At 39.4% G+C, this 24,857-nt stretch overlaps 1 protein-coding gene across 7 annotated transcripts in view; it reads left to right on the top strand.

Moving 5' to 3' along the window:
* Nucleotides 1-22,086, top strand: part of nfia (nuclear factor I/A) — a 153,912-nt gene extending 131,826 nt beyond the window's left edge. For all 7 annotated transcript variants that reach the window (XM_082138843.1, XM_082138844.1, XM_082138847.1 and 4 more), the window contains 4 exons: nt 4,888-5,066; nt 6,066-6,231; nt 7,592-7,683; nt 18,205-22,086. In XM_082138843.1, coding sequence (XP_081994969.1) covers nt 4,888-5,066; nt 6,066-6,231; nt 7,592-7,683; nt 18,205-18,219 — 452 coding nt within the window. In that variant the 3' untranslated portion in view covers nt 18,220-22,086. The remainder of the gene's footprint in view (nt 1-4,887; nt 5,067-6,065; nt 6,232-7,591; nt 7,684-18,204) is intronic.
* Nucleotides 22,087-24,857: the final 2,771 nt, after the last annotated feature.

Genomic DNA, 24,857 nt, shown 5'->3' with positions numbered 1-24,857 from the left:
TGATAACTTTATGTTAATGTTTTGATTCTCATAAAATAATCATCTAATAAGTCATATGTTCATGCATCGGACTACGCTAGTTGTCCTGTATGTTTTTTATTCACACAAAAAAAGGTTTGGGAATTTTTTCTTTTTTTTTGGAGGCGTGTTTTCTTGCCATTCATTTTGCTGTCAGTGTGAACTGGTCTTGAGGCAGTGTGAGTAAAAGTGAGGGAGAGTTATATATGCAGCTTGTTAAAATTGGACAGTTGTTGACAAATCCTGTAAGGACGTGAGTGCGGTCACTTTACGAGTGCAACTCACAGTGTGTATCACCTCGTCAGGCTGCTTGATTTACATGCGTTTAATGTAAACACTTAACCGGATCTCTGAGTGTGACTTACACATGGGTTGGTTTTCTCAGCGAACGAGGCTTTATCAGAGCGTGGCCTGGATCAGGTTATCACGACTGTATTGTCACTGTGCTGTGAATGGTTTTGTCATAGATAAGGCAGGACAGTTTTTAATCAAAACCAAAAGCGGCTACGTATTGTCGCCTTTGCGTGGTTGTGAGATAAAGTAAGGAAAATAAAGTCAAGATTGTTGAATTTTACGACCTGTTGGCTGGTTTGTAGTTTTCCATCGCTTATTCAAAGCGCTTTGTTTTGTACAGTATTCAATGACCTCGATGCAAAAGTCAGGGTTTGTGTGTAAATTTACCAGTTTTTGCTTTTTCTCTATCATTAATATTTTTTATTTGCTGGATATAAAGCCAAACGGCTCACAGAACTGAGCCAAAGGGCCAGTTTCCAGTATGAATTACAACATATTCAAAGAAGTATTAACCACAACTTAATTTGTGAGGCTATTAGTATTGAATCACGCTTGGAAGTGGTATCGCTGTCATGTGAATATTTTATGTCCACATGGACGTGAGGCGCAAAATGGATCGCGATTTAATATGCATATGCGGCGAGGCTTGTCGCCCCTTTAAGAGTACTTCTTAAAAGCTAAATCCATGAATCTATGATTGATTTAAAGTGCCTCCCTCTCTTTCAAAACGTTAGTCAAACCCGGTTTATGTGGTTAGGCGGGGCGGCCGGAAAACTTCTCTTTCTAAAACCATTAAAGAATATTTAAAACCGCCTAAATCTGTCCTCCCTTTCAATTGACCATGCGACTACGCAACACTTGCTCTTTCTTCCTTTTCGGTGTTATTCAAACTGGGTGAAGTGGGAACCTGTTGCCTATTGCATAAATAAAGCCTTTTATTATCACCTTAGTTATTATTTTGATAATCCACCATTCAATGAAAGTTGGCAGCAATGGGCCGGCGATGAAAAAAGGTTGAGAAAAGCGAGAAAAAAAGATCAGTGAACCAACACGATTTGCAAAGTGGAACTAATCCAGAGCCTTTTCTATTACACGCGGGTGGCGGCACAATGGCAACAGAGGAACCGCGCTCAACCAGCTGCTGGAGACTGCCTCCTTTTCAGCTCATCATTATCATTTCCATATTTGCTTTGGGAGGTATGTGTCTGCTGGACCCCCCTCAGATTAACTTTTAGGGCCACCCACTACCTCTGTTGCCGGCCTATGCCTCTTTTGTCAGCAGTGAAAACACACAGTGATAGAAATAAGGCAAACAGGTACTTTTTTCCTTCAAACTTACTTTGCGAATTTAGAAAGGTTGCACCTGCAACGTCATCATACACATCTAAAGATCTCACTGATGTAATTCAGTTAGTCTACTTTTTTTTTTCATCCATTATTCATGATCGGAGGCTTCTGTAAATATTTCGTTTACTCATAGGGTACGGTTTCAACTAAGTTTAATGGTGCAACTCTCAAACATTTAGCCACATTTAGCCACAACTAGGCTTAGTTTTAACTTGAGTTACACCCGAGGTTCTCTTTAAACATTAACACCATTTAATGCCATGGCGCCACGCTTGCTAGAACAACCCGCTGGTTTATAAAGCACAAAGTCATTTTTAAGGATCAGACTCTTCTCCTGGGGCTCCCATGATCTCCTGGTGTCTATAGTTAAGACATGGCTATTCTCTTTCTCACGCTTGTGTTCTGGTATTAGTCTCATCACCACCCCTTTTTAATTCATCAAGCCTCTTTCTGCACATCAGTGGGGTTTTCCACATGCGCTACATGAATATTAAGGCACAGGAGACGGTGTCTCCATTTTAGCGCAATGGGGAACGCTGAAGACGGAAGAGTTGACAGCCTTGAAAGTGAATTATGTCGTCCAGCAGCCTTGACAACTCGAGACACGGTCAAACTTTGTTTACTTGCAATTTTCCGTCCAAATAACCACCATTAAATGAATAGGAACATGACATGGGAGCAAGCCATTTAAGTAATTGGCTATCGTTCCACAACACTTAGATTCTGTCAGCGAGTGAAGAAGAAAAAAAGAGTTTTTTTTTCTCCGCACTAATTGACTGTGCCAATTTGCATAATTAACATGGTAGGTTTCGCTGTAGCTGACGCAAGCTGGTTACCAAAACTGTAACACTGATCTACAGTTCGTTTGGCTCTAGAGAACCGACTCCGTGATGATTTAAAGCCTGAACAGGTACGCATTTGTCCTCGTGAGGGCGAGTGATTGACGACGTTTGAAAAATGGTTTTGTTTGGCGAGGAGAAACGTCACGAAAGCGGTCCAGTCTCAACATGTTGCCTCCAGATAGATGCCGCGATGCCAGTTGGATCCACTTCTTAGAATAACGGAGCAGAAACCATATGCTGCTCAAGTGTTTCATCAAGTCAGCTCTTGGATTGCAGATAGTACTCGCGAATTTCATGGAAAAGGCCGTTTAATGCAGTCTCTGGGACGGTTGGTTTCCAAGTCCTGCTCCGGTTACGTTTGGTGTGATAATTTCTACAGTTTTGTTTTATTGATCATCTTTTTATGAATAATATATTTTAAATGAATACTTTGTCATTTCATTTTCATTACTTTTAGTGTTTTACTCTGATTCTAGTCAACAAAAATAACATTTTAGTTGACGATAACGAAACCAAATATTCTAAAGTGTGTGTGTGTGTGTATATATATACACACAGACATACACACACACACACACACACACACAGTTATCCAAATTTGTTTGTACTTTTTTCATCTCGTCTTCGTTATTGTCGACAAAGTAAAATCTTATGGGCATTTTTGTCTGTAATTGCGTTGACGAGATTATCACTGGCTATGCAACGTGACTAGCAATTTTGTGTATACTGGGGCTGAATGTGTGTGTTTGTTAGCATTTGTGCTAAGTACAAGAGTGTCGTCCACTCAAATCCTGACTCAGCCTTGTAAAGGGTGTGTCTCAGAGGGGGTCGGTCGCTGCGGCAGCGCCTGGGGCTAATCCAATACACCAGAGACGGTAAAGAGACAGCGAACGTGTCTTCGCATCTCCTTCATAAAAGTTTGTGTCCTACCCCCAACAGAAAGAGCCAGGCCATGAAAAGACGGCATCTGGAAAGGTAAGACGGAGAACGACACCAAAAGAAGGGCAGAAGAGAGTCGTCCATTCCATTATTACTGTAAATACAATGGCTACATCGCAGCCCCAGCATCCAGAGTTTCCAGTCACCCTCTATTGACAGAGCCATAAATCAAGGCCAGAGCTAAGTGAATTACTGCAGCAGGGGGTTGTGGTTTTAACAATGTTTATGTAGTATCAGCTTACCATCTCTCCTGAAAGAGAGCGAGAGATTGGAGAGGGTGAGTGCGGAGTCTTATTAACTCTGCTGCGATACATCACAGGCTTAAAGACCCCGAGCTGCCGTACATCCCAGGCATTATACTAATAACCAATAACTGAATATTACCTCTATTAAGAGCCGCCTAATTAGATTGTGCCGGTTACAATTAAATACTTGATAAGGTTCGATCCATTAAAGGACTGTCAGTCCCAGAGCGCTCCGAAGGCCTGCCAGAAAGGTGCGAGAGAGCCGAGGAACGATACGCCACTGAGACATTTTATTAGTTGCATCGGTCGTAATGATGCAAAAAGAAATCACAGAATGAGGATCTGGCGGCCTTTGGTGTCAAGTACCACGCTCTGTGCGTTTTTCAAGTGTTGTTGACTGAACAGCTGGTTATTGCGGTGCTTTCCCATTGTTACGAACAGGTGCATGCATTGTGTGCGAGTGTGTGCTGTCAAACCTTTTGAGTCAGGGTAGAATACCACTTTAATTTGATGTGAACAACAACAAGACCGTGAGGGATTAAAGTACAGCCAGGTGTAATACGTCAGACTGCCTTTTTACAGACTGTGATGACGTGTTGCTATGGTTATCTAGCAATTTGTATTTGTAACGTTTTACTTTTTGTTTTATTAACCACTATACCACTATACCAACAATGAGCACTTCCGCTTCCGAGAACTCCAGAAATGTAAAAACGGCCCATTATTTACTCATCCTAATGTCGTTGTATGACTTACTTTCCAAAGAACCCAAAATATGTTTTTTCATCCTTACAATGAAAGTCAACATTGTTCCAATATTGTTGATTTATTGACTTTAATTATATAGACAAAACAGTTTCAAAATATATTCTTTTGTCTTCCGCGGAAGAAAGTCATACTGGTTTGGAGCGACATGGGGTAAGTAGATATTCAACACTTTCTAGCTTCATTTTCATTTATGCTAAATCAAATATAGCATCTAAGCTTACTAAAAGTCCCTCAACGTTACCTCATGAATGTGGGAAGCAAGCCCACACAAAAACACGCCACCTTTGTGTGTATGTCCCCATCTGCATGAGCAAGCCAACCAAGCACAAACTCACCACAATGTCCACATCCTTTCCTCATGGAGCCCCTCTTCTCCATCCTTCCTCTCCCTCTGTCCTTTTCTGACCGAGCTCCTCTCTCTGTCTCTTTTCCAGCGAGTCCCCACGCCACGCCGTCAAGTCTTCATTTCCCGACGTCGCCAATCATCCAGCAGCCCGGCTCGTACTTCTCCCACCACGCCATCCGCTACCACCCCCAGGAGACGCTCAAGGAGTTTGTCCAACTTGTCTGCCCTGACAGTGGTCAGCAAGCTGGACAGGTGGGCTTCCTTAATGTAAGAAGGCGCATTTTCTACATACATACACTCCTACTAATTTCATGTCATGTTTTGTATCCCTGTAGTCGCTTAGTTGGCTAGTCTGTCATTGTCTTGTTCGTAGGGACTTGCACCATTGTTCAGTACCAGTACAGTGACAAAAGTTTGAAGATGTGGAAATGCACATGAAATTAAGATTTAGACCGTAAACATACTCTACTATGCAACTATGTATGCTTCTTGATACACATCCAAAATAAATTAAGTTCATTATGTTTTGCAAATAGGTGTCACATTGTCAACATTGCCACAAGGGGCAATAAAGCAGAAATTTGCATAAACTGTCGTTAGTTTTTTTTTTAGGTCAATTACTGGCATGGCAGGCAGTATCTTATTGAACAAATTAGCTAAAGTTAGTTAAAATTGTGACGTTTTGCCCTAGCTACTGTAATAATAACACTATTAGTCTAAATGCAAAGAATTTGAAGCTAACTGTAGCGCCCTCTTGAGTACTGCCTTACAGTTAATGTTTACCTGAACTAAATCTGGATTCAGATTCATGTACACATATCATTTGTCCGTAAATGCACCCTAAAAAATATTAATGTTATAAATAAACATGCATATACTATATATTTGAAACAATCCTAAACCAAATAAAAGTTGCATGTCATTATAAACATGATACAGAAGGTCCATCTTCTCCATGCCTTAGTTTTCACCAGGTTGTGGGGCTAATAAATCCCTTTCCCGTTCGATAGAGTGACCCAGCTCTGGGCAGACTGACGTGGCCCTGATTGGGGAGAGACAGCGTGCAGTTTGGGTCATAGATTATGAACGGTGAAGTGCGCACAGCAGCAGAATTATTTTTATGACTGGGAGCAGCAAAAATATTGCTGAGCACATTCTTCTGACGCGCACGTGTGAGATGCTTCTGTTGTGCCTGCTGGTCATACGTGTCCGGAAGTTGATACTCAGGGTGCGTTTTCATGTTTTTCATGTCCTGTTTCTATCCAGCCCAACGGCAGCAGTCAAGGGAAGGTGCACAACCCGTTCCTGCCCACCCCCATGCTGCCGCCTCCTCCGCCTCCCCCGATGGCACGACCCGTGCCTCTGCCCGTGTCAGACTCCAAACCTCCCTCGACCTCCACTGAGGGAGGGGGCAACTCCCCCACCTCACCAAGTGAGTACTCGACCTCCTTTATATCTAATATCTAATATTATTATTTACATATCTATCTATCTATCTATCTATCTATCTATCTATTGTAAATGTTTAAATAACTAAATATAATGCATTTTAAACAATCCCAAAACAACAAGCTCTGGCTCACACATACTTACCCAATGGCCTCCCAAACATAAAGGCCTGGTTTCACAGACAGGGCTTAGATTAAGCCAGGATCAGCCATTAGTTCAATTAGGAATCAATTCTTGAGACAAAACAATGACACTGACATATTTTAAGATATATCAGTGCAAGTTACTTTCAGTTAAAACAGCTCAAACATGCATTTTAGTCTGAGACTAGCTTAAGTCTTGTCTGTGAGGGTGTGTTCACACTTGGCATGTTTGGTTCGATTAAAACAACCCCTGGTGCGATTGCTCTGATTGTGCGGTTTTGTTCATTTGAATAAGCGTGAACGCTGCCATCTGAACCCTGGTGCGGACCGAGACCGCTGAAAAGACTTCCAAACGAACTCTGGTGCGAATCGAATGAAATATGAACGCAACACGGACCAATAACATGTTAACAAACCAAAAACAGGAAGATGAGACCTTAAAAAGGACAGAATGCTCACGCATATAGTTTTTTTCTTGTCATAATCGTGATGTTGCCCGTCACAGTTCGGCACAGGCATCAGAACCGTGTCTCCACGCAGCAGATCTTCGTTTGTGTGTGTGACGGAGGGATTCCTGACGCTGTTTTGACTCCTTTACATATTTAGCAAGCTCTTCACTAGTTCTCAGCTGGTCAAAATACCATCATATGCAGGTTACGCACATACATCGAGCGCATTTAGCCCAGCACACAGCATTGTTTTGGATGTTAGGTAAGATCTGTCACGAAATATATGTAATAAAAGCCGACCAATCAGGTTGTGAACATATATCTATGTCTTTAGGTTCGGTATCTTTAGGTTCGGTGATAAAGATACCAATCTGAACGCTAAGCGGACCAGGACTAAATTATTTTTTGTTTTGTTTTTGGTCCGGACCAAGCGAACCGAACTACAAGTGTGAACACCCTGAAACCCTGAGGGAAAGTGTCTCAGTGACTTTCAGTTAAAACAGCTCAAACATGCATTTTAGTCTGGGGCTAGGCTTAAGCCTTGTCTGTGAAACCAGGAGGAAGTGTCTCAGATCTCAGATGAGCTTATCTACAGTAATTTTTGTTATTTTATTTTTATGTAATGAATATAATTTCCCATCAAACATGCGCAGTGTCCATATCAAGCCTTCCTCTCAACAGCTGTACTGCTCCCGATACAATATTGATATTCATTTTGTGTGTGTGTGTGTGTGTTTAATTCTCACCATAGCCTACTCCACACCGAGCACGTCTCCCGCTCAGCGCTTTGTCAGCGTGGGCCCCAGAGACCCCAGCTTTGTAAATATCCCTCAGCAGCCTCAGGTGAGTACATATGCCCAGATCCACAGAGTCCCTGAAAGTCCATCAAGAATGCTTGTTGTCTGTCATAATAGGCTTTCAGCACTGTTATGCCAGCTCATATAACTCCCTCGCTCACTGTGAGAGCTCATAGCTGATTTATTGTGTGTAATTGGCATGTTCAGACTCGGGTTCAATGGCACGGTGACCGCAACCTTGATTTATACCCCTTGCACACGTACAGTCGCCTGCATGCTACAGATCAGTTACAATTTATAATTTGACATGGCAGTTACAACATTTGGCTATTTTGAAGTTGTCGGGATCAGCCAATAACTGATAAAACAAACTGTTAAATTTCAATTAACGTTTACACAGTTTACTCAACATTTATATATCAACCAATTAAATTATTATATTAATATTTCACATGACTGTTATGACATTTGGCTGTTTTTAGGTTGTCAGGATCCGCCATTAAACATTTACGCAACGTTTACTCAACATTTACTTAAGCAAAAAACTTTTATAATACAGAACTGACTTAGCAACTAGTAAAAGGGAAAAAGCTAGTAGTTTTAGCCCTCCTCATGCTAATTCCTTAGTCAGTTCTGTATTACTCTGTTAAATGTTGAGTAAATGTTGTGTAAACGTTTGAGTTTCAAGTAAAAAAAAATATTTGGTCGCTTAAACTGTACATAAAAAGTGTTATTGCATTAGATATAAAAAAAATTTCAAGCAAACCTTTTCACATTCATTTTTTTTTTTTTTTTTGCTAAAACAATAGATATTATACTAGTCTGTAGTCATCAGTTTGTGCATTAGGCATTTAAAACCCATATCAGTCAACCACTGCTATTAATATATTCATAAACGGACATCAGGATCACCCTGTTAATGTAAATGAACTTGTGTTTGTTTTTTCCAGTCATGTAAATGCTAATGCTACTGAAATGCCGCCTGTAACCTTAATCGTCACACACACATATCTACAATGACAAATGCAGCCTACACTGCCACTTGCAATCATGCAAACTGAAAAAAAGAGCATCAGTTACCTCTGTAAACGCAGCTATAACACACACACACACACACACACATAGAGAGCAGAGATTAGACCACGTTCATAGAGAAGCACTCAAGACTGGATTGGATCAGAGAGAGAGATTGTGTGTGTGTGTGTGTGTGTGTGTGTGTGTGCGTGTGCGTGTGCTTGTGCGTGTGTGTGTGTGTGTGTGTGTGTGTGTGTGTGTGTGTGTGTGTGTGTGTGTGTGTGTGTGTGTGTGTGTGTGTGATATGTCCGGAGGCCTGCAGCAGCCTCCCATCGATTTATTGACTGTGTCGCAGGCCGCAAGACACGCATCCCCCAGTAGAATGGAGGCAGGTGTTTGTCAGGCCGGCTGGGAGGAGAGCGGGGGGTTGTTATTATTTATTGTTTGTATTTATTTATTACTCCTGCCCGCCTCTGCCACCCCTTCTCTCTCTCTCTCTCTCTCTCTCTCTCTGTCCTTCTCTCTATCACCTTTTCCTCTCTCCCTCTCCTGCTCAGGTGGCATCAAAGGTTCTGTACTGGTATCCGTACATTTATTTTTATATATATATATATATATATATATATATACATACAAGAAATGAATGTATATAATCTGAATTTTTTTGTAAGGAGCATTATAGTTGCAGTTTTGTTTTTTTGTTGTTTTGTAAGTTTGAGTTTTGATTTTTATGTTGGTTAACGAAAACATTTTTTGTTTTCGTCATTGCTAAGTTTGTGAGTAACACACTAACGCTCTCAGGCGAACTCTTTTGTTTTCAGTCCTCTTTTGTCTTGTTTGTTTGTTCGTTTGATGTTCAAGCCAATTCATTTTTAACATCGTAAAACTGCAAGCGAACAAATAAACAGCCCTTTCACACCTTAATTGTTGCGGGCAGGTGTAAAGCTGTGCTTCTTTTCTTAATTCATTATACTTATTTAAAACAGCAACATTATCATTTTACTACAAGACTGAAGTTGACATGGAGACATTATGAGGTTTTTTGCAAGCCACTTTTTGTCATCCTATAGAAACGAGGGCAATGAAACTCTCAGATCAGCTGCGAGCGACGTCCCCCGAGTGCCATCACCCACTGTGTCAGTGAACTCTTTGAGGCTCTGTCTAGCCAGACAGTGATTGGACTTTGAGTTTATATTAAAGCACTGTATGAGTCTCAGACTGGCCATATTGACGAGCCTGTGACCCCACGGCAGGGTTCGGTCGCACCATTTCATTGGCCTCATAAGCTGGTACGGACCACCCTGGGGCGGGGAGGACAAAAGTTACCCGCGGTGGCCGGCGTGTTTCGGGGGGTGGGGTATAAAAGAGAACGAAAGTGACGGGCAGACAAGAATGATGTGACCCTAACTGTAAACATTCCTAGCGGCCCGGCCATGGTAACCAGGCAGAGAGCGAGAGACGGGACAGTATGATGGAGGGGTCTGCCATGGGAGGAGGGGACGGGAATGAAAGAGAAGGGTGGTGGGAGGGTGGCAGCGCCCTCAGGGGTTTGCTGCCATGGGAGCTGTTGGCGCTTGCCCTCTCAGATGGAAAGGTTGGCACCACATGCAGAGATATACGGACGAGGATTTGGGACCAGAAGCGTCACGCCTGTTCAAACCGAGGGGCCACTTTTTAGTTTCCAAAACATTTGTATAATGTAGGTTATTAACCATGCATGATTATTATAGGCATAAATGTGCCTGCAGTTTTGCTTGATTATCTAAATATAAAATTACTTAACATTATTAATTATTTTATATATTTAATAAAAATTATTTATTATCCTTCCTAGGTGATATTATAATATTATTATGTAACTATAATAATTGAAAATATTATTATTAATATATATATATATATATATATATATATATATATATATATATATATACATACAACATAAATGCATATATGCATAATTTGTATATAGTTATATAATGTATACAATATATTATTGGGTTGGACAGAAATCACACTGCAGTTTTGCTCTGTTTATATTTTGATTTCATTTTTTGTATGGCTTTAGTTAATGATAATATTTTAAGGCAGATCTGCATGCATGCTTGACGAAACCAACAATTAATCAATTATGATCAATAAATCACATCAAACTTGCGAACAAAAACGTGCACAGGCCCGTAATCTGTGTTTAATTGTGACGCGTGCAGGGACTGCTGCCTGACCCCGGTCCCGAAGCGGTGCAGATAAAGCAATGATTCATAAACAGCGTTTTTAATCAGAACGTGCTGGGAGGAACTGAGTGTGATGGGGAGTGCAGATAGGCACTGCAGTGTGACTCACACACACACACACACACACACAAACGCAGGCAGTAAATCGGCCCCATAGAGGCTGGGATGAGAACGCCGGCACCCTTGGCTTTTATTCGCTTCCTATAAACGTTAGCATGCGGGAGAGATAACATCAGTAATTGACTCTTGTCCTCCACGTCAATTTGCCATAGTTAAGCATCTGCGGAGATGTCCCCGCAAAACACGCCTAACGATTATTACTCGAATTCATAATCAACGTTCATTCCGGAGACAAAGAAACCTCAAAAGGCTGCAGGGAAAGCGACGCCTCCTTAATAGTGCTGTTTAAACAAATTTTCACAGATTTTTGCCACATGCGTTTCTTCCCGAAGCCAGAAGAGGGCAGAGCGCCAGACTGCCGGACACACAAATTAATTACCCAAGATTGATTTCAACTCTATGCTCCGTGTCACACCCCAGAAAATCACAGGCTCCTGTTTCTGTCGGAACGCATACAGGCTTCCACAAATCTGGAGAGGGAAAGAGAAGAGCGACTGTTTCCCTCACACCTGCGAACATCGCCGCTGCCACGCTCTAATAATAAACAACATGAATATGTTTATATCCCCCTCAGGTGTGAGCTGTTTGTTTGGGGTCGTCTAATGGACTGCCGCTCTCCGTTTTCTTTTTTTTCCCCCGTAGCGTCTGATGGCAAAATGTAAATAAATAATGTAGTAAATGTCTGCGGGGTCCCGTGGGGAGCTGTAATACGTGGCTGGGCGGTTTGGGTTTGAGATGGCTTTTATAAGCACTGCTCTCCAGGCCCGGGCTGGTTTGCATTACATGAGGCTGAATTCCTCTGAGATGACACTCATCCTCAGGCACTTTAGCGCGGCCGCTGACTCAGCACTCCTCCGACCTGATGAGATTACTCCTGCCATTGACAGCCAGTTAAAGGACCAGACCAAGATTCCCAGCACCCCGTTTCTGTCGCTCTATCTCTTCTGATCCTTCTTCCTTAATCCTCACGCCCAACTTTCTCGATCCCTTCCCAACTTTTTAACTCCTTTTTGGTCTTAAAGGGATAGTTTGGCCAAATGTGAAAATTCTGTCACGTTGTTCCAAACCTGTATGACTTCATTTCAGAGAATGTGCTGGTTGCATATTAATGCTTTCAAACTTCCAAAAATACGACTTATCTGCTATATTCCAAGTGTTCAGAAGCTGAACATTACTTTTGTTTAAGGAATCAAGTTGTTATTCACTGAAAATCTTCACCTCCAGTGAGCTGTGAATGGATCATTAGTGAATTGAATCAACAGATTCAATAAAAAGAACCATAAAAGTGAGCCATATGACTCACGTGATATATTCCGCGTCTTCAGAAATCATAAGCTAACTTTGTTCGAGAAACCTCAAGAGAATCTGTTCATAAGTCATTCAGAATTGTTTGTGAAGTGAATCAAATGAACTGTTTGTTCAATGAAAAGATTCAATTCAAAAGAATGGTTTATTCACAAATCATTCAGACTAGTTTTGTGAACTGAATCACCTGATTCAATGAAAAGGTCTGATTCAAAAGAATGATTTGTTCGCAATTACCAATTTCTCGAACAAAGTTAGCACAAGACTTACATATCACGCGAGACGTATGGATCACTTTTATGATACTTTTAGGGTTCCTTTTTAAAGCGTGAAAGCTTCGCTCCCAATTTCTTGTCTTTTGTGTTGCATCGAATATAAAATAAGTCATACATGTTTGGAATGAGTTTTTCAGTGAACTATCCCTTTAACTCAGCTGCAGTCTGTCTCTAAGTCTATTAACCGTTACCGTTGCATTTCATTTCCTTTCTCCTTCCTTTTCCTCTCTCTGAAGTCTGTTTCTGCGTGTCTTACCTTATATCGCTATAACAGATGTGCTTCAATGTGTGTTATTTGCATGATGTTCCTTCCCCTCCGCCCATCTCTTTCATTACATTAATACAGCTTTCACCTTGAGGGCTTTCAAACAGGACACTAAGGCTATTGATGGGTTGACTACAGCTATCTATCCGTCAATTACAACCGCTGACGTACATCCTTTAAAACCAATCCCACTAGCGCTCAGAGGTCCAATTCATTTTGGCGAATAAGCATGTTGCAGCGGTTTGCTTCAATGAGCTGGTTAAAAAAATTATATAATTTTTTGGGAACACTTTACAATAAGGTTCCGTTTGTTAACATTAGTTAACTACTTTAGTTAACATGAACTAAGAATTAACAATACTTCTACAGCATTTATTAATCTTAGTTCATATTTATTTCAACATTAACTAATACATTAACTTCATAAAATCAAATGTTGTATATATACATAATTCACAAGTTATATTTAAAAATATATCTATAAATTAAAAAATTATATTTCAATAATGTATAAGTACTAATATATATATAAACAGTTTTTCACGTACAACTTTGCGTTCATATTGTGTTCTGGTTTGTAATTAATGAAAAACTGAATGAACGTTAAACATATATATATATATATATAAAATGTACATTATCTATTAATTAGTACATTAGCCAAGCAAAACTGCAGTGTGATTTCTGTCACACATAGTATATACAATATATAAAATGTAGAATTAGAATCTTATTTCTTAATAACAGACCGCTGCTAAGGATAACACACCGTTGCCATGAAAAACAGAGCGTTGCTATGGACGCAGGATTCTAACCGTAGAGACGGAACGGACTATTTTCTTTAGCGGAAGCAATACAATCGTTTTTAAATCAATATTTTGTGTCAAATTATTGATTTATTTGGTGGGTAGCCATGTAATAAGCGGGATAATGTAGAGCGAGGCGGTTGTTATAGCGAATACAACCCCTTCAGGCTGAATTCGCTATAACAACCGCCTCGCACTACATGATCCCTTACATATATTGTGTTGTTATCATTTATATATTAATATTATTTATAATATAATTACAATATTTTTATATTTAAAAATATTTTATACCAATATTATACTTTGTGTGTGTGAAAAAAAATGTTGTCCAAATTAAATATATAAATGGTCTCAAATGTTGCATTACGATTCCTACTTCAGTGTATTGCGTTTTCAAAATTCTACCAATTTTTAGCCACAAAAATGGATGCATCCTTGCGTCACTATTACACACTTGCGATTCACAGCAGTTTCCGATACTCTTCTAAAGTTCTCAGTAAACACTTGTTTAAGTGAGGTTCTCCCTTACAGCCAATTGACTCACAAGCTCTCAATTGAATCGTTAAAAAGAGACGGTTCAAAAGTACAATTCATTTGGGAAAAGGACATCTCAAAACCCCACATCAACCCTCTATGGCTCTATAGCTAATGCTAACCGCAGGCCAGTACGTCATTGTAGTTGCATGGAAATGACTTAATCGCGTACATATCCTTTCTGCCAAAGCGAACACATACACCCGTTGACTCTGTGTGGGTGGCTTGAAGCTCCATCCAAACAGAACCTTTAGGAATAAGAAGCGCTCCATTAAGAGGCCAATCAGAGATGATGTTTGTGTGGTTGTTTTAACAGACCGAGGTGTCGTCAGTCGCACAAACTTCCGCAGTGATCACGGATCATTTCATGTTTGCCCCTCAGGATGTCTGGCTCTCCCTTATACTACGGTTTCGTTCATTTTTTTACGCTGAATCATGCTTTTTTCACCGCCGCTCTCGCTTTTTTCCCGATTTGGTCCTCCTGAGAGATAAAGGAAGAGATACCGAGGTCTGGGATTGCTGTTGTTTCGTTGTGCTCTGTCTCTCAATGCTCACATAGCCTCCCAGTGTCAAGATAAGCTATCCCACAATGCAACCGTTGTTGTTAGGAAGTGATCCTTTTACACTTGATGTTTTATTCCGCGTGCGTTTTTACACCAGTCTAAGTTCTGTCACCCCTAATTAAATCTAACCATCATCCATTAGTTGAGAGTCTATAAAACTGATACGGGTGTGTGTGTGTGTGTGTGTGTGTGTGTGTGTGTGTGTGTGTGTGTGTGTGTGTGTGTGTGTGTGTGTGTGTGTGTGTGTGTGTGTGTGTGTGTGTGTGTGTGAAACCACTTTAATTATTCTGGCACAGCGTTCCACATCACCGCAAAGGACTTTTGAGAAGTTTTTTTTTTTTTTTTTTGCAGAGAGCCAATGAAAAGATTCATTAGTGGTGCTTGCTAAGACAAGAATCATCATTATTATTGATTATACTTAGGGATTGGGATTTGAAAAAAACCATAAACCCACACCGTTTGTGCTACGGGCAAGTTTTGCACTAGTTTTATTTTTCACAGATGTTCACACTTTTATACATAATTGGTTATTGTTTGTAGTTGTAGTATTTTACTACTACTACTACTAATAATCATAATCATAATAGTGATCATTGATAATATTCACAATATGTGTTGTAGTCTATTATTTGACTGTTTTTTGCTTTAACAGTAAAATAATCTGTATCACATTGGTCGATCTGTGAAAAATAAATATTAGTGGATATCTAGTATGCACCACTCTGAGTTTCCACAGGTTATGTCAAAATATAGTTTTTAAATGATATGCACATAGTTTTGTCTCTTAATTTAGTTGCGTTTGTTCTGGTTATGAAAGACCACCCATGTTGCAAACGTGAGAATGACAGGTTGTAATTTTACACTCTATATTGTCTGTCTGTCTGTCTGTCTGGTCCCCCTGCGTGCTGGGTATCTGTAGACTAAATCCTAGCTGTCAGCACACCCCTCTGTGTGGTAACATAAGCCCACTGTCCACAGAGTTACGGGGAGTATCGGAGAGAAGCTTACAGAACGCCGTCTCCAAAAGTCTTCTCAGGACAGGGGAGGGAGGGAGGGGGAGGGAAAGTTTCAGAGCGGTCGAGCCGATAGACAAAGACACAAGGAAGCTGCACTGCACCGGAGCGCAGAAGTCCAGACTCAGCAACTTCTATTGATTAAAAACTAACCTTCCAGTTTCTCCGCTGCGCTTGCGGTGAGCAATAGAATTTAAACGAGCCGTAAGCCTGAGCCTTCCACGCCGATGTCCAACCTGATAGAATCCACTCAATCTCACAAATCATTTCATTGTTCTTAACTACTTTGGATAATTTACCGCATTAGCCTGCTGAAGCTTTCAATTAAGCCTAGACATTATATTTAATGCAATATTAATGTATTTAAATTGCACATTATTATCTGTTATATCTGTTCACAAATAACCCGTTTTAATATATAGATATTATATGCACCTATAAAAACTGAATATGTAGGTTTATGCATATTTTAATGTTTTTATAAAGTCAAGTCAAGTATATTTGTATAGCGCTTTTCACAATACAGATTGTATCAAAGCAGCTTCACAGTATTAAATTAAAATAATACAACAAAGTTTGTTTCAAGAGGAATTTATTGATTGATAAAATTAAATTAAATATCCCCAAAATATCCCCAAAGGATTATATATGTTTACAGACTATATGTAAACTGTTTTTGGAGTTATGTTATGTAAATATTATATAATATTAAATTAAATGCACTCAATCTGAATCAAAAAGTTTGCAATTAGTTGGTTAAATTCGCAATAATAACAGAAAACAAGAAACAAACAAGAAAGTATTGTGTGCAGGGCAGTAATGTGCAGTCTTGTTTTGTAATTAGAAGGCAGTCCTTGAGTGCTTCTCTATGATTGGCTGAGAACTCAGTGGACTTAATTAATCAAGGCTGGTGATTGGTGGACGGTGTGTAAGCATTATGAGCAGTGGGAGGAGCATGTGAATCACTGCTAACACTGAATCAATAGCGTGTGTATTTGCAGCAGAGGCCGGATCGCTCGGACAGAACGCCGGCCAGGAAGAGAATAGTAAGACAGGGAGTAGGGAAAGAGGGATCAGAGAGGGAGAGAAAGAAAGAGGGATAAGGAGGCGCGAGGCCCGGACTTGCTAATGATAGTCACGTATACGGCTGTCTGGTTGTCCCTGACAACCAGACATGATGTAACACCAGGATGAACTTGAACTTGGTGGGAGGAGGGAAGTTGGAAAGGGGAGGGGAGAACGGAGTGAAAAAGTGGGCGAGCACCGAACGACACTTGCTCACTTGCTGGAAACGTGAACAATGGAGCACAGCAATCAATAAGCCCATTTCACTGAAGGATTACAGGGTGCAGCTCGCTAACCTCACCACTCCAGTCTACAGACAGACGCCGTGTGGCGGAAAGTGCTGCAAAGGCATTCAGAGATGGACGGGAAAAGGAAAAGAAAATGTTGTTGAGCTGAGCCCTCACAGAGTCAAGCACCATCTTAAGACCTGATACACGAGACATAAGTGATCCCATAAGAAAAGAACAAGCATTTTCTGATTTTCTTTTTGGCAGTGTATTACACGTACTGATGTTCAGGGTGTGAATTACAGGTTATAAAAAGCATTAAACCCGCCAAAGAAAGTCAAAACAAAAGGTTTGGGGGAATCTTAGTCAACATTACAACCACTGCATTCACAATTGATTTGACTTCTGTGGTGTGCTGTAATTCTTAAAGTGTATAATGAGAGAAAATGTTGGTCGGGGCTTGATTTTAGTGATCTTTACTGTGTATGAGAGGTAGCTGGAAGGGTGATGATATGGTAAAACAATAGTTTTAAATTAACATGCACTGGTGAATCCTGCACAGTAAAACCAGGAACATGTATTAAGAAAGTAAATAAGATAGGTAAAACTATATTACTCTATTTATTATCAAACAGCATTTTAGTAACGTTTTCTCTTTCTTATAGCTTTACATATCACAAGTATATCACAAATGAACTTTATTTAATAAACAATATTTAAAAAATGTAAAAATTGAAATGCTAAAATAAAAAATATTTCTGTTTAATAATAGATGCATTATTTAAAAAAATAATTACATTTTTATTAAAATACTAAAATACACTGTGGCGTTCAAAAGTTTGGGATCATTTTTATGCTTTTGAAAGAAGTCTCTTTTGCTCATCATGGCTGCATTTATTTGAAATGGAAATCTTACTGACCTCAAACTTTTGAATGATAGTGTAATAAAAAATAAAAAAGTAATATATTTTAAAAAAAGGTCAGATTGCAGCCCAAAAATGAATGAAATTAGCCAGTTAACACCATTGAAAGTCATTGTATCGTTCACTCGGCGTTGATGATACTGCTTGTTCATTGAAATCATTGAATGGTTAACTTGCACACCAAACCTCACCAATGTTGTTCCTCTCTGTCTCGTTGCAGTGGTACCTGGGCTAAAGACTCCCGACACGGACCGGCCGCTCCCGAGGTCACACGACCACCCCCTCTGTCTCCCCTGAGTACGACCCGCAAACATGTACACCAGTCTGAACAGAGAGAAGCCACTTGCTGCCCCAGTACTGGACAGACCCACAGCATGGCTCCAGCAGAACCCCGCCAAGCCCTGGAACAAGAGGAACCGACTCAACGCGCTTACACCCACTTACTATATATCTATATAGTCCATATGTATTCTTCCATATGTATGGTTTACATGCCTATATTCATATATAGTAGCTGTCCAGCTCTTCTGAGGGTGGAGCTCGAAAAAAAAAAACAAGAGCTTTGTTTTCTCGGAAACGTGCACGTTTTTTTTCTATGTTTGTTTGTTTTGTTTTGTTTTGTATTTTTTGGTTTACCCTCACAGATAGACGAGGAAAACGTAACATGACACAATCAAAGAGCTTCCCGCATCTGTGCCTGTGGTCTTAAAGAGAAGTCTGAGGCGTTTCGAATCAAACACGGTCTGCGGCCAAGGGTCGCGAACCCAAAACCACCTGGAGGTCGGAGCTCTGCCTTTCAATCACTCGTGTTTTGACGGATCAATCCGGTTTCGTATCGTGAACGTTGGAGGTTTCGCCTGGGTCAGATATACCACCAGCTAAAATCTCCATTGCGTCTTCTGACCAGGACCATTTCCTCCCCCTTCCACCATCATCACCACCACCATCAACACCATGTCAGATCAAGAACCCTTTCAAGGACTCAACCGAACCCCTCGCTCCCATTTTTTCTATTGCTTTTATTTTGTCATTTTGGGGCAGGCGATGAAGAAGTCATGAACAGTGATGTTTGATAACAGGTCATTTTACAGTATACTAATGGGAGATCTCCCCACTTGGAGGCATGTTCATATTTTGTGTTTTTCGTACAAAAATCATTGCGATTCTTTCTACTAAACCCCAGCAGAAGGTCTGTCGCACACCAAGGGCCGAGTGAAGGTTTGATCTTCCATAAACTTCAAGAAAAAGGTTAACAGTGAATACTGAATTGAGGAAAGTGCAATTTTGTTGGGTAGATGTTGGATTGTTAAATATCTTTGTAAGATAGATCGTTGAAGCGATTGTTGAAAAGTATATATATATAAATATATATATTTTTCTTCCTAGTCCGTTCACACCTCCAGGACTCTAAAATATCGGGGTAAAAAAAACAAAAAAAAAACACGTAAAGAGGAAAAATAGAACAAAGCCTTGTGAGAAATAAGGGGAGCTGTAATTGATTTTTCTTTTGTTGTTTTTTATGTGTTTGTTTGTTCATCTTTTCTTAGCATTGTAGAACAAATGTCCCTTTAAGAAATATCACTGTTTTTAGGATTCCTGCTAGTTCGTTTCCAAAACGCTACAGCAATTGTTTTAATTTAACCAAGCACATAATGTACGCAGAAAATTTGCAGTTTGCGAAATCATGAACGCAAGGAAACACGTAAAAAGCAAGGGGCGAAATACTGAACCAACTTCCTCGCAAACACTTTCGAAGGTGCTGCGCAAAAATGTGAAGATCAAAAAAATGCATCCAGCTTCCCTTGCATGAAATTTAGTTGTTTTTCAGTTTTTGTTCGTTTCCTGTACGAAATATATATATATATATATATATATATACACACTTACAGTCTCATCCACCGTCGATCAAAGCTCAGTAAAGTAAAAAAAAAAAAAATTATAATAATAATAATCTGCATGTTCTAGTGTTAGTGACAAATTTTTACATAGATTACGTAGAGTTAAAGTAGTGTGAAAAATATTGTAATCCCAACATCGGGCACTTGCCGATCAACTATTTGTTTGGTCCCTTAAAAAAGGGTATTTTTACTGCTGTTCTCACAATCAACCAGCTAAACATCTCTCTGACTCTTCTCAGCTTGTCGTCTCCCTTCCTCCTTTATTCCCGTCAGAACAATCATTTTCATGTCTCAAGAGCGACGTACGCACTTCATTGTCTTTTCAAACTGCACGAACAATTCCACATCGATGTGCCTTGAGCGATGGTCTAGTTCTGAGTTATTGCACAAGCTGTAATGTGGAGACTATTTTTTCACATTTTCACCCCACCAGTGAAATTAGCGCTAATAGCGGCGTTTGCTAATGACAATACACAGTATTACTCTCCATTTAACTACATTTCGCCACTATCGGTCGTCCAATGCTTCGAAAGTCCCATCATTTTCACTTCGATCAGTCGAAAGTCAATCACTCACCAACAGAGGTTTTGATGTCATCAAGCCCTTTTTCTCTGATTTAACACTATTGTATTGATATTTCTGGATGTTGCTGCAATTTCGAAACGACGACTACTTTTTCTTTTCAGTCTTCCTGTTTTGTTTTTTGTTTTTCATTCCCAGCGATGAATAATGAGGAAAAGAATATGCAATACTTGCTTGCACTCATATAGTCATTTTTTATTTTACCACCAAAGTGAGCACTTGACAGGTCAGTGTGCTTTTCATACCCGTGACACGAGAAAACGCCATTGATCAGCCTCACTTCATAAACGTTTTCCTTTTTTTCGGTCATAATCAAGCCTTAAAAAGGAGGAAACTTCCTTTCCATCACAAACACACAAGCGCGAACACGTCCAGGACAAAAAACACGCCCAGTTTTTATGTACATTTTGACGAAGTTCCATGTTATATTAATTGTTTACCTGTTTATTTTCTATTGCATATATCATTTAAGAAAAGAAAATGATGGGAATGAGTTTCCCAGGCATCTGATGTGATGGTTTAGTAGTTACACTTGTGTGAGTTGTTGTTTTTTTTGTTTCTTTTAGTGTGATTTTTTTGTTTTGTTTTTTTGTCATTGTTCTTGCCTACTTTTTAGAAATGAGTTGGGCATTACTTTCTTAATCGTCTGCACTAAATATAAAATAATGACAATTGTGATAATTGAGAAAAAAATACAGAAAAAAATTTACAAAAAAAAGAGAAGCTTCCAGGGCTTAAAAGAGCGAAGGGAAACATGATTGCACGGATATTTTTTTTTTTTTTGTCACAAAAACCTTGTTTAGAGCAGCCTGGCATCTAATCAGCAAGATTGGCTGTGTGTGTAAGATAATGACAAAATTGCACCCTTTTTAAAGAAAGAAAAAAAAAGAGAAAAAGAATTTCAAGCAATAGTTTGGGCAGTCTGTTTTGTTCTCGTGTTGTGTGTGTAATTTAGTTTTTTGGTACAACGTTGGAGAAGACGCGGGAGAAGCGAACAAACCGAATCGATTAGATACGAGAGTTAGGGCGGACGCACCTGAGTATGGGAGATTTGATGTTTGTATATTGTATAGTTTTATTAATTACACTGATTTTAAAGCTGCCCTATTTTATAATGCAGGACTTTTGTAACATTGATTAAATGAGGAAAAACTAGTGTTGTGAATTTTCTGATTGTTTGTATTAAGGCCACATAAATAGAACTGGTTTTGTTTGTCTGGGGAACTGGATTTAAGTTGAAAACTTCCTGTTTCCTTCTTTTTTTTTTTTTTGCTTTCCTTTTTGTATGTATTTAAGGACTTATTTCTTCTTTCGATGGTATAGAAGTACTCCTATACTTGAAAAGTGTAGGATGCCGAGGTGAAAACCCCATTGTAAATGGATGTTACAAGTATGCTGTATGTTTTGAAGGTTATTTGTTGCATCAGTGTTGATGAAGCTAAATCTAGATAATTCTGAGGATGTTGGTAAGAAGAGAGCGTTTTTATGCATTTTAAAATTAGTTTTAGGCAGAAGACAATGACATAGACAGCCAAAGGATGCCCCTATTATAAATGCATCTAGGCATCTTTTTGTGTTCACCATTCCATGCAGGAAAATAAACCGCTTGATATGCAACATGATTCTTTTTTCTTTTCAACTTCTTCATCTTTCTTCCACCGCCCACCAGCGCACGCACATACACACACACACACACACAAAGACACTCGAGCGGCGTTACACGACGGGAAGGTTGGTCATAACGGGGCGTCGATAAAGCCATTTCCTCACTCGATTTTACATTGGCCCTCTCATTGACCATAACTCACACGAAGATCGGTTGATGGTTGTTTAAAACACTAAAAAGGCATACGATTCCTCAAAAAAAAAGAAGAACTTTGACTTTTGTTCACGATAAATGGACGAGGTTCAGAGTCAAACAATTTTCCATCCCATTTTATCACTTTTCAATTTGGTTTAGGTTATACTGTCTCATTTTGTTTACACACATTATGTAAAATAATAGTCATGATCATTCGTGGCATTTTAAACACAATCTGAATATTTTGAAACTCAATGTGATGAACAAAACGTTCTACATTTCCACAATCAATGACCCTTTTAGTGGTATGTTAACATTTTCCATTCAGTAACATCAATGCTAGTCCTGAAACAGGGTTGAATAAAGGTCCCGCAGGCCTTTATCATTTTTATGTCCCCATTTTTGTGGGCATTGCATCGCTTACTTTCATTTGTTCGTTTGAAGCGGGAACAAAGAATTGGATGGTTTAAGGGAGGAATACGGCTTTATATCAGGGTAATATTCAATCATGAGACATTTTAAAATGTAAAAAGCCAAAAACACAACTAAATCAAGTATACGCCCATTCACTGCTCTGGAAAACTACAGGTTTGACTACAGGTAGACTGCTACTTTTTTATTATGCTTAATGCTTAGCAAACCCATATTTCACTCTGGGGTTCGATTGGCCCTATTAAATCAAAAATGGTCTGCAGAACGGGGCCCGATGAGGACCTTAAAGGGCCTGGGATGACATAAACATGTCAGCTTCATCATACCATGTATTTAACCCCATCATGCATCAGTGGCAGGTGGCTTAACTGCACCGAACGGTATCATCACAAGGTGCTAAATCTCGCTAAAGTGGAGGCTAACTGGAAACGAGCCTGCTTTCTGATAGCATAGCAGTGTAATCCGCATGAGAACTATGCACTGACGACACGCTAATCTAATCAGAGTCTGGTAATTGCACCTTTGCCTTCCTCTTTTTTTAAAAACTTGTATCGAAATCAAAGGAATAATGAAACTTAAAGCAAACCAGCATTTTACCTGATGTATTTAAAAAGATCAAATGTAGTGCCTGTGACAAACTATTATATCGCTCTCTGAATATCAAACCAGTTAACAGTTTGTAATAATTTCAGTTTTCTTGACACCAGTAGCCTTTTCTGATTATAGCTGTTCAGTAACCACACACTATAAACTGCATGCGCCTCCATAACCAACTGATATAAACATGACTCGATGATCTAACCCAGCTCTGCTACCAGTCGTCTTCTCAAAACTTCATGTTCCAAACCAGTTCGTCCTGTAGTATTATTGCATAATGAAGTCAAGGAAGTGATGTACACCTACTAAAATTTGGCGTCCACCTAAATTCTAGGTTTTCCAGGTCCATGTCCTGCTGTAGCCCTCAGTGTATCCATTATCTCCAACAACAATCATGAAGGTCTGTGTTTCCTGGGGTTCCCACACTCGACAATCGATACTTGCTGTAGGTGCAATTCACAACGTCTCTCAAGTTCTGGAGTTAAAAACGAAAGACTCTTTGGTGGGGATGAGAATCGTTAAGAGTTGAATGATCCCGACTACTTAATGGTTCCTTTAATGATTCTTCTAGTAAATAGTAAAATATTTGCCATTCATTCTACCCAACAATACTTAATAAAAATGAGGTAAAACATTCAATTCATTTTGTTTTTTTTTATAAAATATTAGACAAAATGCATGTGTATCTTTAACAACAATCTCGTGAACAATCAGTCAGCAACTACCGATTTAATTATCACAGTTGTAAACTGTATGTTTCATTCATTGAATCGTTTGTTCGCGAATCAGAGTAGCCTACACTATTTGTGATGTTTTTGGTTCACAAAAAAAGAACCATTTCATTTGACGAATTCTTTAGGGAATTGGACTACACTGACGTCGAGCTGTATGATTTCGATCTACTAAAAATATGTGACTCAAAGAGTCATTCATTCATTCAACAATCAGAGTACACTATTTGTGCAGTTTTCGATTCACTAAAAATAATCGAAAGTCATTCTTTCGGGAATCGGACTACACTGCACTGTTAAAAGTGATCAGTTGACTTAACTTAAAAAAAGGTGAGGAAACCCATTGCCTAAAAAAATTAAGTAATAAACTTAATGCATAATTGAAAAAATTAAGTTATGTGAACTTGACAATTCCACATAACTTAATCTTTTCAATTACGCATGGTTTATTTACTTAATATTTTTAAGGCAACAAGTTTCTTCGCTTTTTTTAAGTTAAGTCAACTGATCTCTTTTTATAGTGTGTTTGAGCTGTAAAGACTAAAAAGAACCACGCATTTGACAGTCTAACTCACTCTGGCCCTCGAGATCCACTTGGTTGGAGAGTTTACCCCCAACCATGATTAAACTCAACTGCCTGCAACTTTCTAGTAATCGTGAAGACCTTGATTCGCTTGTTTGATGAGCGTTGGAGCAAAACTCTCCAGGAAAGTGGATCTCGAGGGCCAGAGTTGAGAACTCCTGGTTTGTGTATTGTTGCAGAAGCCTACCGCTGAATAAGTAGTGCAGAAACTGTCCAAGTATGTCAGCAGAAGAATTCACATGCGAGAAC

This window comes from Leuciscus leuciscus (assembly GCF_965113295.1).
Source record: "Leuciscus leuciscus genome assembly, chromosome: 15".
In the NCBI taxonomy this organism is placed as follows: Eukaryota; Metazoa; Chordata; class Actinopteri; order Cypriniformes; family Leuciscidae; genus Leuciscus; species Leuciscus leuciscus.
The sequence above is the reverse complement of the archived record's forward strand: the minus strand, read 5'-3'. Positions and strand labels throughout refer to the sequence as shown.